This window comes from Nansenia antarctica, assembly GCF_963989245.1.
Source record: "Nansenia antarctica genome assembly, chromosome: 2".
In the NCBI taxonomy this organism is placed as follows: Eukaryota; Metazoa; Chordata; class Actinopteri; order Argentiniformes; family Microstomatidae; genus Nansenia; species Nansenia antarctica.
Window position 1 is genome coordinate 80,069,727 of NC_137675.1, and position 20,000 is coordinate 80,089,726.

At 43.9% G+C, this 20,000-nt stretch overlaps 2 protein-coding genes across 2 annotated transcripts in view; one reads left to right on the forward strand and one right to left on the reverse strand.

Moving 5' to 3' along the window:
- Nucleotides 1-11,104, forward strand: part of LOC308150704 (26S proteasome non-ATPase regulatory subunit 11A-like) — a gene marked incomplete at both ends in the record, with an annotated part of 15,660 nt that extends 4,556 nt beyond the window's left edge. The window contains 9 exons of the mRNA XM_080523508.1: nucleotides 4,659-4,762; nucleotides 7,714-7,831; nucleotides 8,061-8,205; nucleotides 8,797-8,857; nucleotides 9,116-9,178; nucleotides 9,487-9,612; nucleotides 10,058-10,093; nucleotides 10,570-10,621; nucleotides 10,962-11,104. Coding sequence (XP_080379634.1) covers nucleotides 4,659-4,762; nucleotides 7,714-7,831; nucleotides 8,061-8,205; nucleotides 8,797-8,857; nucleotides 9,116-9,178; nucleotides 9,487-9,612; nucleotides 10,058-10,093; nucleotides 10,570-10,621; nucleotides 10,962-11,104 — 848 coding nt within the window. The remainder of the gene's footprint in view (nucleotides 1-4,658; nucleotides 4,763-7,713; nucleotides 7,832-8,060; nucleotides 8,206-8,796; nucleotides 8,858-9,115; nucleotides 9,179-9,486; nucleotides 9,613-10,057; nucleotides 10,094-10,569; nucleotides 10,622-10,961) is intronic.
- Nucleotides 11,105-12,491: 1,387 nt separating this feature from the next.
- The window catches only part of LOC308150705 (prolactin-2-like), a gene marked incomplete at both ends in the record, with an annotated part of 8,027 nt that continues 518 nt past the window's right edge, over nucleotides 12,492-20,000 (reverse strand). The window contains 2 exons of the mRNA XM_080523509.1: nucleotides 12,492-12,680; nucleotides 12,940-13,122. Coding sequence (XP_080379635.1) covers nucleotides 12,492-12,680; nucleotides 12,940-13,122 — 372 coding nt within the window. The remainder of the gene's footprint in view (nucleotides 12,681-12,939; nucleotides 13,123-20,000) is intronic.

A 20,000-nucleotide genomic window follows, 5' to 3' on the forward strand; every position in this document is an offset into this window, starting at 1 on the left:
CCTCTCCTCCTTTCCTCCACTCCTCTCTCTCTCTTCTCCTCTCCTCTGTTGAATTCCTGTTGAAGGGAATGGCTGGATGGACTCTGGGTTCTTTGTTCTCTGAATATCTTGAAGAAATGGTAAATGCTCATTACCATGCGATACACACACACACACACACACACACACACACACACACACACACACACACACACGCACACACACACCTGTTTGGTCTATTTGGCACTAACTCTGTCTTGGCTTAAAGGAAGCCGCCCTGCCAGTAGACTACATGTTCCAGATGAGGAGAGTGAACCCAGACGTCGCTGAGGTTTGAGAATGATTGAATGATTATATTGATTGATTGATTGATTGATTGATTGATTGATTGATTGTGTCTTGATTTGTTGTGATTTGTTGTTTGATTTGTGTTTATAACAGGATAACTTTGCCAGAGTTGAAGAAACCATTCTCAGGTTCTTTGAGCAGAACTGCAATAGGACATGTAGGCTCATCCATGTCAAAGGCTCAGACCCCGAGTTTAAGGGGGAATGCAAGAAATGCAACAAAAAATGTTTTGTGCGCCCAGCCTACTCGTTACATAAGGTAGGTGTATGTGCATGTGCATGTGCATGTGTGCGTGGGTGTGTGTGTGTGTGTGTGTGTGTGTGTGTGTGTGTGTGTGTGTGTGTGCATGTGCGTATCTCGCTCTCGCTCTCTCTCTCTCTCTCCTCTACTAAGCATTTCAACTCATCTTCAGAATGTGTTGGTTGGGCTAAGTAAGTAAGTACTTAATTCCCATTCTGTTGTTATAGGGTAGTAGAGGATTTAGTGTGATTACTACAGTGCGCGTGTGTGTGTGCATGCGAGCGAGTGTGTGGGTGTGTGGGTGAGTGTGTGTGTGTGCGTGCGTGCGTGTGTGTGTACATGGTTTCTGGCATTGGATCAATGTTGTGCGTTCTTCTCCTAGCATTGGTTCTTTCTGTTTGTGTCTGTTCTTCAGGCAAACTGAAGAGTGTTGCTTACACACCTACACACACACACACACACACACACACACACACACACACACACATACACACACATACACAGCATGCAAACATATTTTCTTTATTCTGTCCAAATGTTAGTGTAATCTCAGCCAGACTGTTAGTCCAGACTAAATACATTTGTGTGTGTGTGTGTGCGTGTGCGTGTGCGTGTGTGTGTGCGTGTGCGTATGTATGTGTGCGTGCCTTTGTGTAAATCTGTGTTTTCATTACTTTACCTCTTCCCTTTCTCTATGTGTTCATCAGGAGCTGAAGTGTGAGACGTCCCCCGGTGACACACACACACCACTGGAGGTCGATCGAGTCAGTGTGAGAAACTTCACGTGTATGGTTGTCCAAACACTCCATCACAAATGCGTCACAAATTGTACCATGAAGCGGGGTATGAAGCGGGGTATGCCTTTTGATCAAATGTAATATTCCTCTAAGTTGTCGTAGTTGTAATAAGTTCCTCTATTGTCAACTCTTCTGCCTTTCTCATGGTCTCTTCTCTTTCCTTGCATTACAGTTAGCTGTGATACATACAGTAAGTGTCTGTGTCTGTGTCTGTGTCTGTGTGTGTGTGTGTGTGTGTGTGTGTGTGTGTGTGTGTGTCTGTGTCTGTGTCTGTGTCTGTGTCTACCCTTATCTCATCATCTGAGTTGTCACACACACACACACACACACACAAACATACTTCCTGATTTTAGAGCCAGATGAAAGTGTTAAAGAAACAGGAAATAATCACATTATCAAAATCAAGTAGTATCTCTCTCTCATCCTGTCTCTAGGTGAAAAATTAAGAAATTTGAGTTGCTCAAATCCAACTACAAATGGTAAGCGTTGAGTGTTTGCATACTTTGTGCTTTACCGTGCATGCATGTCCACATAGTGTGTGGGTGTGTGGGTATGTGGGTGTGTGGGTGTGTGGGTGGGTGTGCGCAAACAAACTCATTTAGCCAGAAACCGCACCTAAGTGCTGCAGTGCACGTCTGATAAGAGGTCTCGCTCGCTGGCTGAAAGGGATCAATGAGGATACAGAGGAGGGAGTGGTTTTAATCTGGGCCTAATAGAAATCTAGATCTAATAGAAATCTGTGTCTCATTAACACAGAATGAGAAGTGCTCATTAACACAGATTTAAACTAATTTGTGAACAAAATTTGAGAGAAATAGGCCTTTTGTGTACGTAGAAAAAGTCTTAGATCTTTGATTTCAACTCATGAAGAATTGGAGCAAAAACGAAAGTGTTTTAGTCCAGCGTCTTTGAGCCTCGGAAAAGCGCTATATACATTTAATGAATTCTTATTATTATTATTATTATTATGTTATAGCGTTTATATTTTTGTTTAGTGTATGTCTCCTATCTGCTCTTGCATCTGATGCTGGCTTATTAACCATTCCAAGAATCAAAACAAGACATGGAGAGGCAGCTTTCTGTTGCTATGCTACTTACAGCTGCAACAAACTCCCAGAAGATATTAGAAATACCCAAACTTGCCCACTTTTAAAACCAGGATAAAAACATGCTTTTTCTTGTTCCCCACTTACACTTAAATCTTTGCAGATTGTTTTAACTTTTTTTTTTTACTGTTTATTTTTTTAAATACTTTTTATTATTTCTATTATTTTTGTTTTACTTTTTAATCTTAGTGTTTAGTGTTTTAACTGTTTGTAACTTTTCCCAGTGTTTTGCATGGTTACCTTTTTTGGAAGAGTGGGATTGAATAGTGTGTGTTACTGAAGGAGGGCCAGTGGAGGTAGAACACACGTGTCTGATACCATTCCTCATTCCATTCCATGCATTACAATGAGCACGTCCTCCGATTTCTACCTCCACCAGCCTCCCCTAATGTTACTGTAGGGGACAAACAGTCTCTCCCCTCTCCTGATGATGTTTGTTTGACCGTTTCATCAATATTTTTTCGATATACCAGTACCACCTAAAACACCAATTACAAGAACAACATCACCATCAACAATAACATCACCACCACCAACAACATCATCACCATCAACAACAACAACACCGACTCGATCAGACAACAACATTACAGGTTAGCAGAGCATTCTCATATTTAATTGTGTTGTTTTGAGTTAGGGTTAGGGTTGGTCAATGATTGACAGATTGACACAGTCCATTTTACACTTTGCACTACTGCTGTTTACAATACTACCTTTGCACATACCCTATTATTGCACATTGTACATACCCTCTTTGATATAGCCTCTTTTATACATCTGTACATTACTTATTGTACATAAACTACCTTAATTACCTGTACACAGCTCATAACTGTATATACCTCTAAACTACCTTACTTACCATACTGTACCACTATCATTGTCATGATTTTATGTCATGCTAAACTGCAATCCGTTGTCTGGTACTTGTTGTCTGCAATGACAATAAAGTTGAATTTTATCTTATCTAATCTAGATTACAAAAAATAGTTCCGCAACTGAACTTCAACTGGACTGTTGCCTAGTAACCTGAACACAAACATCCGCAGGCTAGCTACTTTGTATTGTGTACATTTATCTGTACATTTCCATTTATTGTGCAACCAGTGAAATATGACACTTGAAAGTCGCTTTGGTGGGATGTGTGAATGCGATTCAGACGAGTTGACATCAGATAGTACATTGCTCCATCGTTTCCTGTTCTCGGTGGATGGTCTCTCCAGTAACTTTTTAGCGAGCTTTCAGACCTGCAAAACACATACGTCTTTTGTTTAGACTTTTATGTTCCGCTACTCATTCATTATAAATCACAATTCAGATCGTAATCTCACCTATGCCCGCTCACTGCCATGATCTCCCTCGCCTCGAGTCCTGCATCGGACGGTTTCTGTGTGGCAGTGGCTCTCAGGCTGTGGTTAGTGTAAGATGTGTGTGTCCCTGCCTCTTTGCACATCCTCGGCAACATCCGTGCCAGCTGGTTTACACCCAGGGGAACGGTGGTAACCAGTAGCTGTCTGTCCCCACTGTCACCCTCCTGGAAATATATCCATCTTTGTTTGAAACCAACACACTGATAGATAATCTGATAGGTAACGACCGTCAATGTAGTCTAATAAACAGTCATTTAATAGAACACCTGTGCGGCGGAGTGATACATAATTATAGTTAAAAGTCCCAGTGCTGTTATACTCTATATCGGCACTCATGGAATGCCTCTTGTCCAATCAAATTACTTGGTCGGAACTAACTGTTGTATAATGATTAACACTGCATGTCACATGATGCATCAATAATAATAATCATTAAATGTAGCCCGACCTTCTCTCTCTCTCTTTTTTTTTTTTTTTTTAGAAAAACAACAACAAACAAAACTAGAAAGTAAGTATCTCAACCCTGTTCATCGCTCCATCTACCATCTATCCACCTCAATTCTTCTTTTTATTCCTCTCATCTCCCTCCTTTCCTATATCCATTCCTCCACCTCTGTCTCCTCCCCCCTTTCTTTCTCCTACAGTCTTCCTCTTGACAGTGCTGAATCCTTACTTATAATATATATTGTTTCTTGTTTCTTATTATTGTTTCTGCATTCTTCTTGTTGTGAAGCACTGTGAAAAGCGCTGTACAAATACATCTGATTGATTAACTCACAGCTGTCTCTCCCCTGCTCTGTGTCTCTCATCTCTCATAGGCGGTCTCTTGACCGCTTTAGTCGTCTCTGTTTTGGGTAATGTCGTCCTCGTTGTTTACCTCTGCATCCAGAGGAAGAGGAAACATCTGTTAACATCAGCACAGGTCTGTGTGTGTGTGTGTGTGTGTGTGTGTGTGTGTGTGTCTGTGTCTGTGTCTGTGTCTGTGTCTGTGTTTCTGTGTCTGTGTGTCTGTGTCTGTGTCTGTGTGTGTCTGTCTCTGTGTCTGTGTCTGTGTGTGTGTCTGTCTCTGTGTCTGTGTGTGTGTCTGTGTCTGTCTCTGTGTCTGTGTCTGTGTTTGTGTGTCTGTGTGTGTGTCTGTCTCTGTGTCTGTGTCTGTGTCTGTGTCTGTGTGTGTGTGTGTGTGCCTGTGTCTGTGTCTGTGTGTGTCTCTGTGTCTGTGTCTGTGTGTCTGTGTCTGTGTCTGTGTGCGTGCGCGTGCGCGTGCGCATGTGTATATGATGTTCATGGTTTTCTGTAGCTAAGGTTGCCCACAGTATGTATTTATTTTTTCTTCAGAGAACTGAAGACTGGGAGATGCCTGAAACACAAACACCACTCACACAAAGTCTGACGCAGGTACTACTCTGCTTTTCTATCTTTTTTTTCTAGGCTACATCTTCTAATAGCGCCAAACATGTGCATATCACAACAACAACAAACAAACCAAACATGAAATACTGGGGCCACGTAAAAGTCAGTGTCCGACTCGTAAATTCGCTCTGGAATCTGATCAGCACTCATGGAATGCCTCTTGTCCAATCAAATTACTTGGTGCCTTTATGACGTTGAACCCAGTGTGCGCTCTCATAGCGAATTTACGTACGCAGCCTGGGACTAACACAGCACTCTTCACTCTTCACTGAACGTTCTTCATCATGTGATCTCATTCCTTGATGGCTACCGATTTATCATGGTCCTTAATTGACATAGCAGCCCTTTAAATCAATCTCTCTTTATCTCTCTCTCACACTCACACTCTCTCTCTTTCTCTCTCTCTCTCAGAACAATGAAAACAGAGACACTCAACACTGAAAAACTGGAGTTTTGTCTCCTTCACCTGCCTGCCGTCTTTCCTTCTCCACTTCGACACTGGACTAAGATTAATGTCCTGACTGGACTAAGATTAAAGTCCTGACTGGACTAAGATTACTGTCCTGACTGGACTAAGATTACTGTCCTGACTGGACTAAGATTAAAGTACTGACTGGACTAAGATTAAAGTACTGACTGAACTTAGATTAAAGTCCTGACTGGACTAAGATTACTGTCCTGATTGGAATTACGGAACTATGGAACTATAGCGGAGGTCATTTGGAATTATGTTCTCATGATGAGTCTGCCGTTTCGAAGCCCAGATGTACTGTAGCCCTCGAACCGCGAGGATATACTCTTGGAATAACAGTTTACATCTGTGGTGTCCAAGTGAAATGTACCTGGGTTAAAACACGGTTCCATAACTATGGCCTGTGGACCTATGAAGATACTGGGACACCAAGGAACTAAGACTGCCTTCTGTAGCTTCTCATTCTGGCCACAATAAATATGTTACAATGTGACTAGGAGAAAGACCTTGAGAAGAATGTTAAGAAAACATTTGTGGGTCATAAAGTGGAACTGCATGCGCGTGTTTGTGTGCATGTGTATCCATGTGCACTTTTCTGCATTTGAGTCTCGGTGAGTAAAGGTTGCCTCTAGAATGGTAAATGGTCTCTGACTGTGGGTACAGTTTTAGAAGATGCAATCTGCCCAGTGCCTACTGTCTCAGCGGTGTGTCTCCCAGACACCAAAGCCTCAAACAGTATGCATGTAGTATGTAACAGCTATCTATTTATCACCCGACCTCGGCTGAAATAGCGTTTTTGAGGTCGAGGAGGTTTAGCTTGCCCTGTTCGATGGAACCTGTGGAATGTTCCATAGTTGGATGATGGAACCTATGGAATACTCCCCTGGTCGGAATATGGAACCTTTGGAATACTCACCTGGTCGGAATATGGAACCTTTGGAATACTCCCCTGGTGTTTTGGGGAAAATCAATCTAATATAGGGTGCGTTCGTAAATACGCTCTGGAAATCTGAGCAGCACTCATGGAATGCCTCTAGTCCAATCAAGTGTGTCCTCAGCGCTCTCAGAGCGGGTTTCCGAACGCACATGGGCGATTTTAGACCCAGCACCCCTAAATTATTAGGGGTTATTATTATTAATAATATTATTTTCTGAAATCATTACAGGTTCAAAGTGCTTTATTTAAACATGTTTAATATCAACTATTATCACTGACTATAAAGTCATGATGTTACACACTCCGGTACAGTAGCCTATGTACATGCGCCTCGTTGGTAATGTTATGTAACGTTGGTAACGTTATGATAACCATCGTATTATCTTAGTTTAATGTCATTTCAATGCATCATAGAACTTTTATTTACAACAAGCATAACAAAAAGAAATCGCTATTATGCCGCTTTGAGCTCCGTTGAGTTCCAACGGAGCGCCCTATGGAAGCGTCAGGCACAGCCTTCCTATAAGGAGCGCGATTCACATTTACGAGATGTACAATCCTGTTTATTTAGAAATAAATGATTAGTTACAGGGAGCCCCATGGCTGTTCGTTGGGTTTAAATTATATTTATGATAGACATATTTAATGTAAAGTTATCTATAACAACTGTGATTGGTCCGCTTGGTAGCGTCACATTCCGACTCTCGTAAATGCGGAAGTCATGACAGAAATGTCATTTACTTTTTCTGTAATTACTTATTAATAAAGATTTGAAAATGTATGATAACCATCTTATTATCTTAGTTTACTGTCATTTCAATGCATTATAGACATTTTCTTTACAACAAGCATAACAAAAATAAGTTTTTTGATCGCTATTATGCCGCTATGAGTACACCGACCAACGCGACGCGGTCCGCGGTCCGTGGACCAACGTAGAACTATAAACTTGGAGAGCCCTCGCGTAGGCTACGGCGTAGCCGCGCGTAAATTCGACGCAGGAGTATAAATCAGTCTGCCAGTAGTCTCGCATAGCCAGATTTATCTCCACAAGACGTACCACGCCCTCAGCAACCTGCCCAAGGCCCGTGCCGCGCTCACCTCCGCCAGGACCACCGCCAACGCCATCTACTGCCCGCCCAAGCTCCAGGCAGCCCTGGACATGCAGTCAGGTACGCTGCGCCCCCCCCCATCCCCCACCTCCATCTTTCCCCCCCACACCTCCATTTCCATCTCCTACTCCTTTTACTGAATTATTCACTTGGTCAGTTCTATTCTGTATTCTAACCTTCCTTCTCTCTCTCTCTCTCTCTCTCTCTCTCTCTCTCTCTCTCTCTCTCTCTCTCTCTCTCTCTCTCTCTCTCTCTCCCTCCCCCCTTCCCTCCCTCCCTCCCTCCATAGGGATCATCCATGCGGCGGATGAGAGGGACTGGAAGACAGCCTACTCCTACTTCTACGCGGGCTTTGAGGGCTACGACTCGGTGGACCACCCCAGAGCCATCACCGCTCTGAAATACATGCTGCTCTGCAAGATCATGCTCAACTCGTACGTAACTGTGTGTGTGTGTGTGTGTGTGTGTGTGTGTGTGTGTGTGTGTGTGTTTGCGTGTGTCCGCGCGCGCGTGCGCAAACACAGCAAACATATCACCTGATAGGATATGATGTGCAATTACACTGATTGGCCCAAGGGGGGTGCTAGAGTAACCGAAATTCCGAAATTGCACTTGATTGTCAGGTGTGTAACCGGACCACCAGGCTGTGTAGAGCTCAGCTTAGTTGGACTCTGTAGTGTAAATAAGCGTTAGGTGCAGCGGGGTTCCCCAAACTTGCTTTGTCCTGTGACCCCAACATTTACATAAATAATGTCACCTCCTGTGTCCACAACCACTTGGCAGGGTAGGCCAACACGTAATAATGGCGTCCAGGTGTATTCTAATATTCTAATCACCTAGAAGATGCTCTGATTGGTTGGATTTGAACCCCACAACTGCACAATAGGTTACAGGTGCAATACACAGACATCGATGTCTTCATACAAAATAGAAAAATGTGTGTCTTATTTACTGTATCAGAGGTTATAGTCTGACCCCGACTCCCCCCCCCCCCCCCCCCCCTTTCCCCTCGCTCTGTGTTGCAGGCCGGAGGACGTCCATGCTTTGACCAGTGGTAAACTAGCCCTGCGGCATGCTGGCAGACAGGTATGTACTCCAAGGGAGGCTGGCGGAGGTAGGGATCGGAGGACGGGCTCGTTGGAACGGAGTGGGGAGTGGGGAGTGGGGTGTGGCGTTTGATGCCATTCCTCATTCCGTTGCGTGCATTACAATGAGCCCGTCCTCCGATTTCTACCTCCACTGATGTCCCCTCACCGCTCTCGTCCTGCCATGCCTGTTAGAACCTCCGGCTCTTGTTGGTGTTCTGCTGCTCACTGCTGCCCCCTGCTGTCTGTTTCTCTGCAGACAGACTCTCTGAAATGTGTGGCTAAAGCCAGCAAGAACAGGTCACTGGCAGACTTTGAAAAGGTGGGTGTGTTTTTTTTTTTTTTTGTGTGTTAGATTTCAATGTTTCACACTGTGTTACGATGCACACAGTTAGGCCTTTTTTTCCTATTTACACATTTTGATCCTCCATTACATTACATCCCCATTACCCCCCTCAACCCCCCTTCTCTCCTGTACCTCTCTTTAACTTTCCACTCCTCTTTCTTTAACCCATCTCTCCCTCTTACACACACCCCTCCCCTCCCCTCCCTCTTACCCCCCCTCCCCTCCCTCTTACCCCCCCTCCCCTCCCCTCCCTCGTACCCCTCCCCTCCCCCCCCCTCCCCCAGGCCCTGACAGAGTACAGAGCGGAGCTGAGAGACGACCCCATCATAAGCACACACCTGACCACGCTCTATGACAACCTGCTGGAGAAGAACCTGATCCACGACATCGAGCCTTTCTCCAGGGTCCAGGTACTCCCCCTTCCCCCCTCAGCCCCCCCCCAGCTAGTGGACTGTGTGTTCCAGTCTGGAACATTCTGTTTCATCGTGTTCTATTATGTTGTTTCATTCTGTTCTATTCTACTCGATTCTATTCTTTCATTCTATTACTACTTTGCTAGATTCTATCGTTTCATTGGCTGCTTTCGTAAATTCGCTCTGATCTGCACTCATGTAATGCCTCTTGTTCAATCAAATGACTTGGTGCCTTTATGACTTTGAACCCACTGTGCGCTCTGGCGCTATTAATCGGCCGAATACATTCGGTGGCCGAACCTTCGGTGCATCCCTACTATCCGTTCTATGATCGCCAGGAACGTTAACATTTTAAAAAATAAATAATAATAATAATAATGTTTAAGAAAGTGATTAACTGGTGTGTCTCTTCTCTGACTACCGCTTCTCTGTCCCTCCGCAGATAAAACACATTTCCACTCTCATAAAACTCTCTGAGGTAAGAACCTTTACCTCACCTTTCTCTGCTTTGAGATCTGGGGTCAGTGTCCCCAAAGCTTCGTCTCTACAGGTGTCTCTTTTGAAAACCCAGGCCTCGTACTTTCAGAAGACTGACCTGTAAACACAGATTTTTTTCAATTGTTCCATTTTACATTTTTGCGTTACTTTTACATTTGTAACAACATATTGGTTGTCGGGAGAAATTAAGTACTGTTTAAGCTACAAAGCTTTTGAGAAACTGAGCCCTGGACCATTGAGGTGGAATCTAATAGAGACGGAGAGGTCTAATGATGTACATGGAGACCGTATGTAAAACTGGTGTCTGTCTGCAGCAGCCCTCCTGCTTTAGCTGTTGACCAGTTAGAAGTGTCTCCCTTGTTTATTGACACAGCATTTGCGTAGTGTAGCTATAGTAGTAATAAGTGTTGTTGTTGTTGTTGTTGATGTTGATGATGACTTATGTCTCTTCCACAGGGAGATGTTGAGAGGAAGCTGTCACAGATGATTCTGGACAAGAAGTTCCACGGTAGGTTTGTGTGAGGCCACAGCACCGCCAGTCTGTGGGCGGAGAGACCAGCGCTCTCTTCCTGTGTTAATAGCCTCATAACAACACGATCAAGCCCACAAACCTTATCATTCTTATCGCTCTCTCCCTCACTGTCCTTGTTTCCCTCTGCCTCTCTCTTTCTCTCCCCCCCCCCCTCTCTCCCGGCTTCTGATCACTCACTCTCTCTCTCTCTCTCTCTCTCTCTCTTTCTCGCCCCCCCCCCCCGCCTTCTGATCACTCTCACCCTCTCTCTCCTTTTACACTCTCTTTACACTCTCTTTCTCATGCCCCCCCCCCCCTCTCTCTTTCTCCCCCATAGGTATTTTGGACCAAGGCGAGGGCGTGCTGATCATCTCTGACGAGCCTCCAGTAGACAAGACGTACGAAGCAGCCCTGGAGACGGTTCAGAACATGAGCAAAGTGGTCGACTCGCTCTACAACAAAGCCAAGAAGCTCACATAGGTCAGCCAGCCAGTCAGGCGCCACACAACATATCCAGCTCCCAGTTTGGATATTGAGCGAGAGTTGCGTGTACATTTCCTGCCTTATCTCTCTCTCTCTCTCTCTCTCTCTCTCTCTCATTCTCTCGTTCTCTCTCTCTCCCTCTCGTTCTCTCTCTCCCTCCCTCTCCCTCTCTCTCTCTCTCTCTCTCTCTCTCTCTCTCTCGTTCTCTCTCTCTCGTTCTCTCTCTCGTTCTCTCTCTCTCGTTCTCTCTCTCGTTCTCTCTCCCTATCTCTCTCTCTCTCTCTCGTTCTCGGAGGAGGCGGTACTTTGTTATTTCTTTAAATCATTCCCCTTAGGAATGATTTTCTCTCATTTTGCGTGTCTGTCTGTACGCACAGAGCCACACAATAAAACCTGCATCAATTGGAGATCACCTGCTCTTGTATTCACTGGTAATATACGCAGTTATGGAACTAAGTAGGAATTCGAAGGGTAAAAGAGAACTGATAAAATCTGAATAAAACATTAATAGAATGTAATACAGATAATTTTAAAATAATATAATAATATTTCTCTTGGTATAACATCATGCTGTGGTTTCATACGATGCATTGATTTCTGTATTTTACTGTGTTGTTTAGAAATTGTGTTTATATATATATATATATATATATATATATGTATTGCACCTGCAAAAGAGACATATCAGTCTCAGTGTGTTACCGTGTATAAATAAAGGTGACATCAAAATGTAATACTCACATATATCATCAATGATATGATTAATTCGCGCCAGATGTGGACAACAATGTGGACATCACAACAACAACAACAACAACAACAACAACAACATAGAACTGGAGATCAGAAAATAATTCCTGGACAGTTTTGTGAAATGATTGAAATTGACAATGAATTGTTATGCAAGAAATCTTTTTTTATTGATTTTGTTGTGAAACAATTATATTGTATCTATGTAAACGAAGTTCTATGAGTAATTTGAGAGATAGTTTGAAGTCCTCTAAAGTGCAAATGTCATACAGGAGTCATCTCTTGGGAATGTCAAACATAGCCCTGTAAATCATCTAAATTGAATGATGCTTTGTTTTCTTTCTTTTTTTTCAATTGCCAATATTAGGTCCCTTAGCTTAAACAATATAGGACTTGTGCAAAATATTCACGCATATTCATTTTAGTATAGCCCAAAAACACAAAGCATATTAATAACACAAAGCATAAGCCATAATGTCAGATATCAAATTGTGCAATACCCTATCGGTCAAGGTGTGTGACATCATAGCTACAGTAAACATTCCAAATCAGACAATGCAAATCGATTCTACAACCATTTGGGCTCTGACTCCAACCATATGATCTCAGAGCCAAAATGGCCGCCGTTGTACACTTAGCACGTCTCCTGTCGTGTCTTGGTAGCTCTGCAGCGGAGCACCTTGAGGAAGCTGTCGATCTTGTGGGAGTCCCTGCGCAAACAGGACAAGAGGAAGTTGAAGTTGACGAGGCGGGAGGTCTTGTCCTGGCCCAGGTCTCCCCCTCTGAAGGGAAGGGGGGAGATGCTCTGGGAGGAGGGGCCCATCTAGAGAGAGAGAGAGAGAGAGAGAGAGAGAGAGAGAGAGAGAGAGAGAGAGAGAGAGAGAGAGAGAACGGCAGAGAGAGAGGGGGGGAGAGAGAAGGGAGAGAGAGGGAGAGAGAGAGAGAATGAATACAGAGAAAGGGCAATTTACAGTAGTCACCTTGTGTGAAATGTTTGCTTGTACACACACACACACACACACACACACACACACACACACACACACACACACACACACACACACACAGTATCCGTCACCTACCCTGTTGACCAGTATGTCCAGGCCATCCCTCAGAGTCTTGGAGTGCTCCTGCAGTTCCTGTATGTTGCTGGAGATGGCGCTGTGGGACGGGTGTGGCAGGGAGGGGGCCTCTGAGGCGAGCAGCACCAGGGGGTCCACCCAGGCATGCAGGAGGGAACGAGCCAGAGAGAGCAGCTCGTACTCCTGGGGAAGAGAGGGGTCAGATGCTGGGTCGGGGGTCAGGGGTTAATTGACCAGACATGTATTGACCAGACAGGTTGTTAAGTTAAGGTGCTCGAAATGCCACAGTGCTGTGTCCCTTGTTATATGAATGGATCTGAGTCTAAAAAACGATTGAACTGTCATTCTACCGCGTTAGTACACTGGTACTCTGGTGCGGGGAATTTTGTATTTGGCCCCGGAAATTGCTAAACGTCACGCCTGACGTCAGACTTAACAACTGAATAGCAAGTACAGCATCCCTATTTAGCCAGAAGATCTTTTAAGATCTTTCAAATGTGTCCAGATTAATTAATTGCTTTTTGGTCATGCATCACTGATTCTTTCTGACGATAGTTCTAGTTGTTCAAAACGTTTAATCTGAATCAGAATGATCCCGATTCCTGCTATCCAGGATCAGATCGACCTGGCTGATTTCCCCAAAGCGACTCAAAATCAGCCAGATAAGATCTGATCCTGGATAGCAAAAAAAGAATCAGGATCATTCTGTTCCAGATTAAAGGTTTTTAACAACTGCCCCAAAGCAGAAAAACAGGGGAGGCTGGGGGAGGTAGAAATTGGAGGACGGGCTCATTGTAATGCATGGGTTAGGCATGGCATACCAAGATACCATTGCTCATTCAAACACACGTGTGTTGGTACCATTCCTCATTCAGTTTCCATTCATTACGATGAGCCCGTCCTCCGATTCCTACCTCCACCAGCCTCCCCAGAGGAGGTTAGGGGGCTGTACTGACTGAAGGCCTATTTAAAGTTCTGCGTCGAATTTACGTGCATAGCTTACGTAGCCTACGTAAGGGGTCTCACACTTTACACTTCTGCGTAGGCTGCGCTGCAATTACACCGTCACATCGCTAGGTGGCAGTGTGTTTTCTATGCCCCTGTGCTGTGCATCTTCCGGTTAGGAACTCAACGGAGCTCAAAGCTCAAAGCGGCATAATAGCGATCTTTTTGTTGTTATGCTTGTTGTAAATAAAAGTTCTATGATGCATTGAAATGACATTAAACTAAGATAATACGATGGTTATCATAATTTTTCAAATGAATGAATGAATGAATGAATGAATGAATGAATGGACTTTATTGTCATTGCTACAGTACAGGTACCAAACAACGAAATTTAGGAGGGGTGGCTCCCCTGGTGTTAGGAAAGGGGAAAAAAAACACTAAAAACACAAATCTTTATTAATGAGTAATTACAGAAAAAGTAAATGACATTTCTGTCATGGCTTCCGCATTTTGGCCGACGAGAGAGTCGGAATCATGTGCTACCAAGCGGACCAATCACAGAGCTTATGGTTGCGTAGAAACTGACACGTTCTTACATTTTTGGAGATGTGCACGTCAACCCTCTCCGTAGACAACGCAAGGCTTGATTGATTGATTGATTGAAAACTTTATTAGAAGATTTGCAGAAGTAGGTACATGAAAGTACATATTACATACAAGGTCAACTAACAGGATAAAAACCCAAGAAAGCCACTGGCTTATTTCAATTGGGGTCCTTGATTCTCTACGGCAGTGGTTCCCAACCGGGGGTACGCGGACCCCTAGGGGTACGTGAGGGGATTGCAGGGGGTACGTGGAAAGATTTGGAATTATAATTTATTTCCCTTTCCAAAAAAATAATTAAATATAGTCGTTTCATAAACCTGTTGTTAAAATGGTACGCTGCAACTTAAGTTCCTCCCCGACAGGTGATGACTGTAACACACGTGGTAGTCACGTCACATTTAAATCACGTTCATTTACGTTCATTTACGCGCGCACGTCAGCTAGGCCTGTCAGTATACCGCAAAGATGGACAGATGGCTAAAACGACCAGCTTCAGAGGCAGATCAGACGGTCAGATCAGAGGCAGATCAGACGGTCAGATCAGAGAAAAAAAGAAAAAAGGACCCCGCTATTATTTGGAAACATATGTTTTGTGGGGATTTACATGTACATCGGCTGATCCACCACAGCCACAGTGCTTTTTCTGCGGCGAAGTCCTGGCTAATAATTCAATGAAGCCAGCCCATTTACAGCGACACCAGAGCACCAAACACCTAGCAACTGTTGGTAAAACTGACGACTTTTTCAAGCGAAAACTGTCAGAGTTCAAGTCAAGTCAGGCTACACTGAAAAAAGCGGCAAGTGTGTCAAGCAAAGCACTGGAGGCGTCCTATGCTGTTTCATTACTAGTGGCTAAGTCAAAAACCCCACATTCAATCGCCGAAGATCTTATTTTGCCTGCCGCTGTGATTTTGGCTCAAACTATGCTGGACAAGAAAGCAGCTGACGCGCTCAAGTTGGTACCATTATCTAACAATACCGTCTCCCGTCGGATTGATGATATGTCCATAAATATTGTCGGACAAGTGGTGGATAAAATGAAGCAAGCAGGTCAGTTCGCTTTGCAATTAGATGAAATGACCGACGTTAGTGGGGAGGCTCAGCTGCTGGCTTTTGTGCGTTATAAAGAAGAGTCGGACATAAATGAGCATATCTTGTTTTGCAAGACGCTGCCAGGAAAGACAACTGGCGAGGAAATATTTCTGATTATTGACAGCTTCTTCAAAGACAACGATCTGGAGTGGAAATCCTGCAGTCACATCTGTACCGATGGAGCGGCAGCAATGACGGGTAAGGTGCGTGGGCTGCTTGGGCGTGTGATGAAGGTGAACCCCGAAATTAAGTGGATGCACTGTATTATTCACCGGGAGGCACTCGCCAGCAAAACGATGAGCCCCGAGTTAAGTGCAGTTATGGATGACGCAGTTAAGGTGATTAACTTCATTCAGTCCCGGCCAATGAACCACAGACTGTTTCAAACTCTTTGTCATGACAGCGGGTCAGAGCATGAGCAGCTACTGCTTCACACAGACGTTCGCTGGCTGTCTCGTGGCAAAACGCTGCTGCGGCTCTATGAATTGCGCATCGAGGTGTTTGCTTTCCTGACAGAAAACGACCACCCTCTTGCAGCCCTGTTTGAGGATGCAGTGTGGGTTGCGCAGCTGGCATATCTTGCTGATGTCTTCACTAAGCTGAATGAGCTCAACCTTTCACTTCAGGGCAAGTACTCACACATCCTTAACATGTATGACAAAGTGAATGGATTCATAAAGAAGGTTAAATTATGGGAGAGGAAATGTAAGGATGGAGATGTGAGCTGTTTCCCACTGCTTGATGGCCATCTCGCCACCACTGATGCTGACAGAGGTCCTGTGGTGAAAATAGTTAAAGCACATCTGTCCAAACTTGACACTGACTTCAACCAGTACTTTCATGACATTGAAACAAAGTCAGAAAAACTGGACTGGGTGAGGAACCCATTCAGAGTGAATGACAGGAGCAGCAGCAGCCTTCCTGCAAGCCTGCAGGAAAATCTGATGGACATGTCCTCTGATCGTGGGTTGAAGATGGCACATGCTGACAAGTCATTGACAGAGTTTTGATGTGATGTTGAAAAGGAATATCCAGTGCTGGGAAAGTGTGCATTGAATGAACTTTTGCCTTTTGGATCTACATATATGTGTGAAGTGACCTTCTCAGCTTTGACCCACATCAAAACCAAGCCAAGGAACAGACTGAGTGTGGAGAGCAGCCTGGTGACTGCTGTTGCCACACTGCCTCCAGAACTGTCAAAGATTATAAAAGAGAAGCAACCTCAAGTGTCTCATTAAAGCTCAACTGATGAAAAAAAGAATTGCAACTGCTACTGGGTGAGTCTATTTTTCACAATGGTGTAAATATCTATGTATTAAAGGGGAGTGGTTCAAATGATTTCATTAATAATCAGTAGTTAGATAAGAAGTTTAAAAGTTTAAGTGTGTGTGTGTGTGTGTGTGTGTGTGTGTGTGTGTGTGTGTGTGTGTGTGTGTGTGTGATAAGTTTTATCCTGTCTCATCTTGTCTGTTTCCTCTCCCCATCAGTCAAGACTCTGGGATGAGAAAATGATGACATCACTGCACCTCAGACAGAAGCCAAAGAGGAGCAGGAGAAAGGGAAAAGAAACAGATATCAAATCAAATTCATTATTATTTATTATTTATTTTTCTATTTTCAGTGAGTGTGTGGGCATGTGGTAACAATTAACCATTGAGGTGGCCAGGTGGCACATGTATTGGCCAATTAGCTCATGTAGTCTAATTTTGAATGGCAATGTTTTGAAATGGCAAACATGTGACTTTATGTCAGATTGTTGTGTGCAGAAAACCGTGTTCAGTGCATTTAAAAAGTGCCATTTTGAATAGCAAAATGTGTGTAAAGCAGAAAATGTGTTTAGAGTTTTGGAGACATGAGAAGAGGTTTTGCTCTCTGTGTGTCAGTAATAAATGTTATATTTGCAAGTTAGAGTTTAATTGATTTTTTTGGGAAATAATCAACACGCATGAGTGAGGGGGTACTTCTGGCATGGCAAAACAGCTCAAGGGGTACACAAGACAAAAAAGGTTGGGAACCACTGCTCTACGGCGTCGATTTTACGCAGAAGTTTAAATCGGCCTTTAGCTTCGCGCTGTGCCAGCACTGGAGAATCATTTATTTTTGCGGGTGAGAGAGAGTTTTTGCATCTGCAGATGAAAGTAAGCAAGTTGAGACATTAGCAAATATAATTGCTGAATGTTCTGACAGAGAACGTCGGTTCAAATTGGTCGTTATTATTGTGACTAGAAAGTGTCTGATCATAGTTCCATGGTGTGAATAGTGCCAAAGAACTAGCTGGCTAGCTCAGAGGTGATTAGATTAGCTAATATGCTTGCACACTTGCCAGCTAAAGAGCTAACTGGATGCACTTGAGAGAGAGAGAGAGAGAGAGAGAGAGAGAGAGAGAGAGAGAGAGAGAGAGAGAGAGAGAGAGAGAGAGAGAGAGAGAGAGAGAGAGAGAGAGAGAGAGAGAGAGAGAGAGAGAGAGAGAGAGAGAGAGAGAGAGAGAGAGAGAGAGAGAGAGAGAGAGAGAGAGCGAGCGAGCGAGAGAGAGAGAGAGAGAGAGAGAGAGAAAAAACAGGTGAGAAAGTGGACAGGTGGTCAAGACTACAATAACTAAGCAGGGTATTGATATACTGTTATCAAATGTGGATTCTCCCCAACCTCCTCTTACATTTATTTCCATCACAAATACTCTGTTTGCTTTATTTATTATCAGATTATATGTCTTTTTCTATTTGAATACAATATGATAACTATGTGGTAAATCAAGATTGATTGTTATTGTGAAAACAGTCAAAAGAAAAAAAGTGATGGCTTTGTGGCTCAACAATAAAGTACGTTTTCTCAGATTTGTCAGTGTCTTAATACATAATTGAATAGTTGATGTATAAAAGAGGAAATGCTTTTATTAACAGTCTACAATGGTCAGCAGAGTAGCTGAACAAATTGACAACGCTGTAACACACATAGTAACACACACATGCAGTAACTTGTGTGCACTCTGGCAAATCAGTCTGTGCTGATTATTTTTATTTTTTATTACAACAGTAATATAGGGTGTTAGGGTTGGAGAGGTCTGAGGAGGAAGAGCCCAGGTGCACCCTAAAGAAATGGTGGGAATTGTGGGGAAACGGTCAGCTTGTGGGAAACAGACACCCTGGTTGCCTTCAGTGCCTTTCTTGCTCTCTCGATCTGTTTTTCTCTATCTCGTCACTGTGTCGATGCTCTTGAACAGGCCCAGCAGCCCCTCTCCAAACTACTTGTGGCAGGAAAGGAAAGTAGAGAGTTTGATTGTGCTGACGAGCCAAATACTGACCTGCACGGGATGGTGGATGAATGATGAATGATGATCAATGAGGAAGTGAATTGGCTTTAGCCCCTCTGTTAATTCCAACTCTGGAATAGGCTAGGTGCACGATCTCCACTACTTCCTGAAAGGCACCTTGCATGAACATATCCTGTCTCACTCTATTGGTTTAATTGATTAATCAGCTGTGCGGTAAACTGTTGGAACACACAGTGCACAGCTGATTAATCAATTAAACCAATAGAGTGAGACAGGATATGTTCATGCCAGGTGTCTTTCAGGAAGTAGTGGAGATGTGCACCTAGCCTATTCATAGCTTTCATGTGACGTCACAGCATAGTGGAAACGCCCACCTGACGGGCAAAAGGCACTTTTTGCGGGCAAAACCCACGGGCAAACCCCACTTTTTGCGGGTTAATAACTTTCTTTTCCCGTGGGTTAGGAAAATAATTCCAACGTGTCCGGATAGAGTAGAAGACAGGGAATCCAACACTATTTGAATGGAGTCGATCCTCCACTCCTATCACCGTGGACACAGCAAGGAGCGAATTCCCGGATATAAATATTCCCTCGCCTCGCTGACAGCGGGAGTTGGGAGTTTCGTCCAGCAGCCGGTGAACGCCCGGTTGATCGAGTTTCATATTAAAAGTATATCTTCTCGGGGTGTCAGCGCGTTGGTTAAGGGCTCAAAATGACCGTATACTGATGGTGAATTTAGCAATAATAGTCTTATGTTTGTACCACCTCCATAACCGGTGTTATTCACGGGAAAAGCCGGTCAAGGAGGCACCCTTTGCAGGTCAATAACTTTGATTCTCCGGGGGTTAGGAAAATAATTCCAACGTGTCCGGATAGAGTAGATGACAGGGAATCCAACACTATTTGAATGGAGTCGATCCTCCACTCCTATCACCGTGGACACAGCAAGGAGCGAATTCCCGGATATAAATATTCCCTCGCCTCGCTGACAGCTGGAGTTGGGAGTTTCGTCCAGCAGCCGGTGAACGCCCGGTTGATCGAGTTTCATATTAAAAGTATATCTTCTCGGCGTATCAGCGCGGTGGTTAAGGGCTCAAAATGACCGTATACTGATGGTGAATTTAGCAATAATAGTCTTATGTTTGTA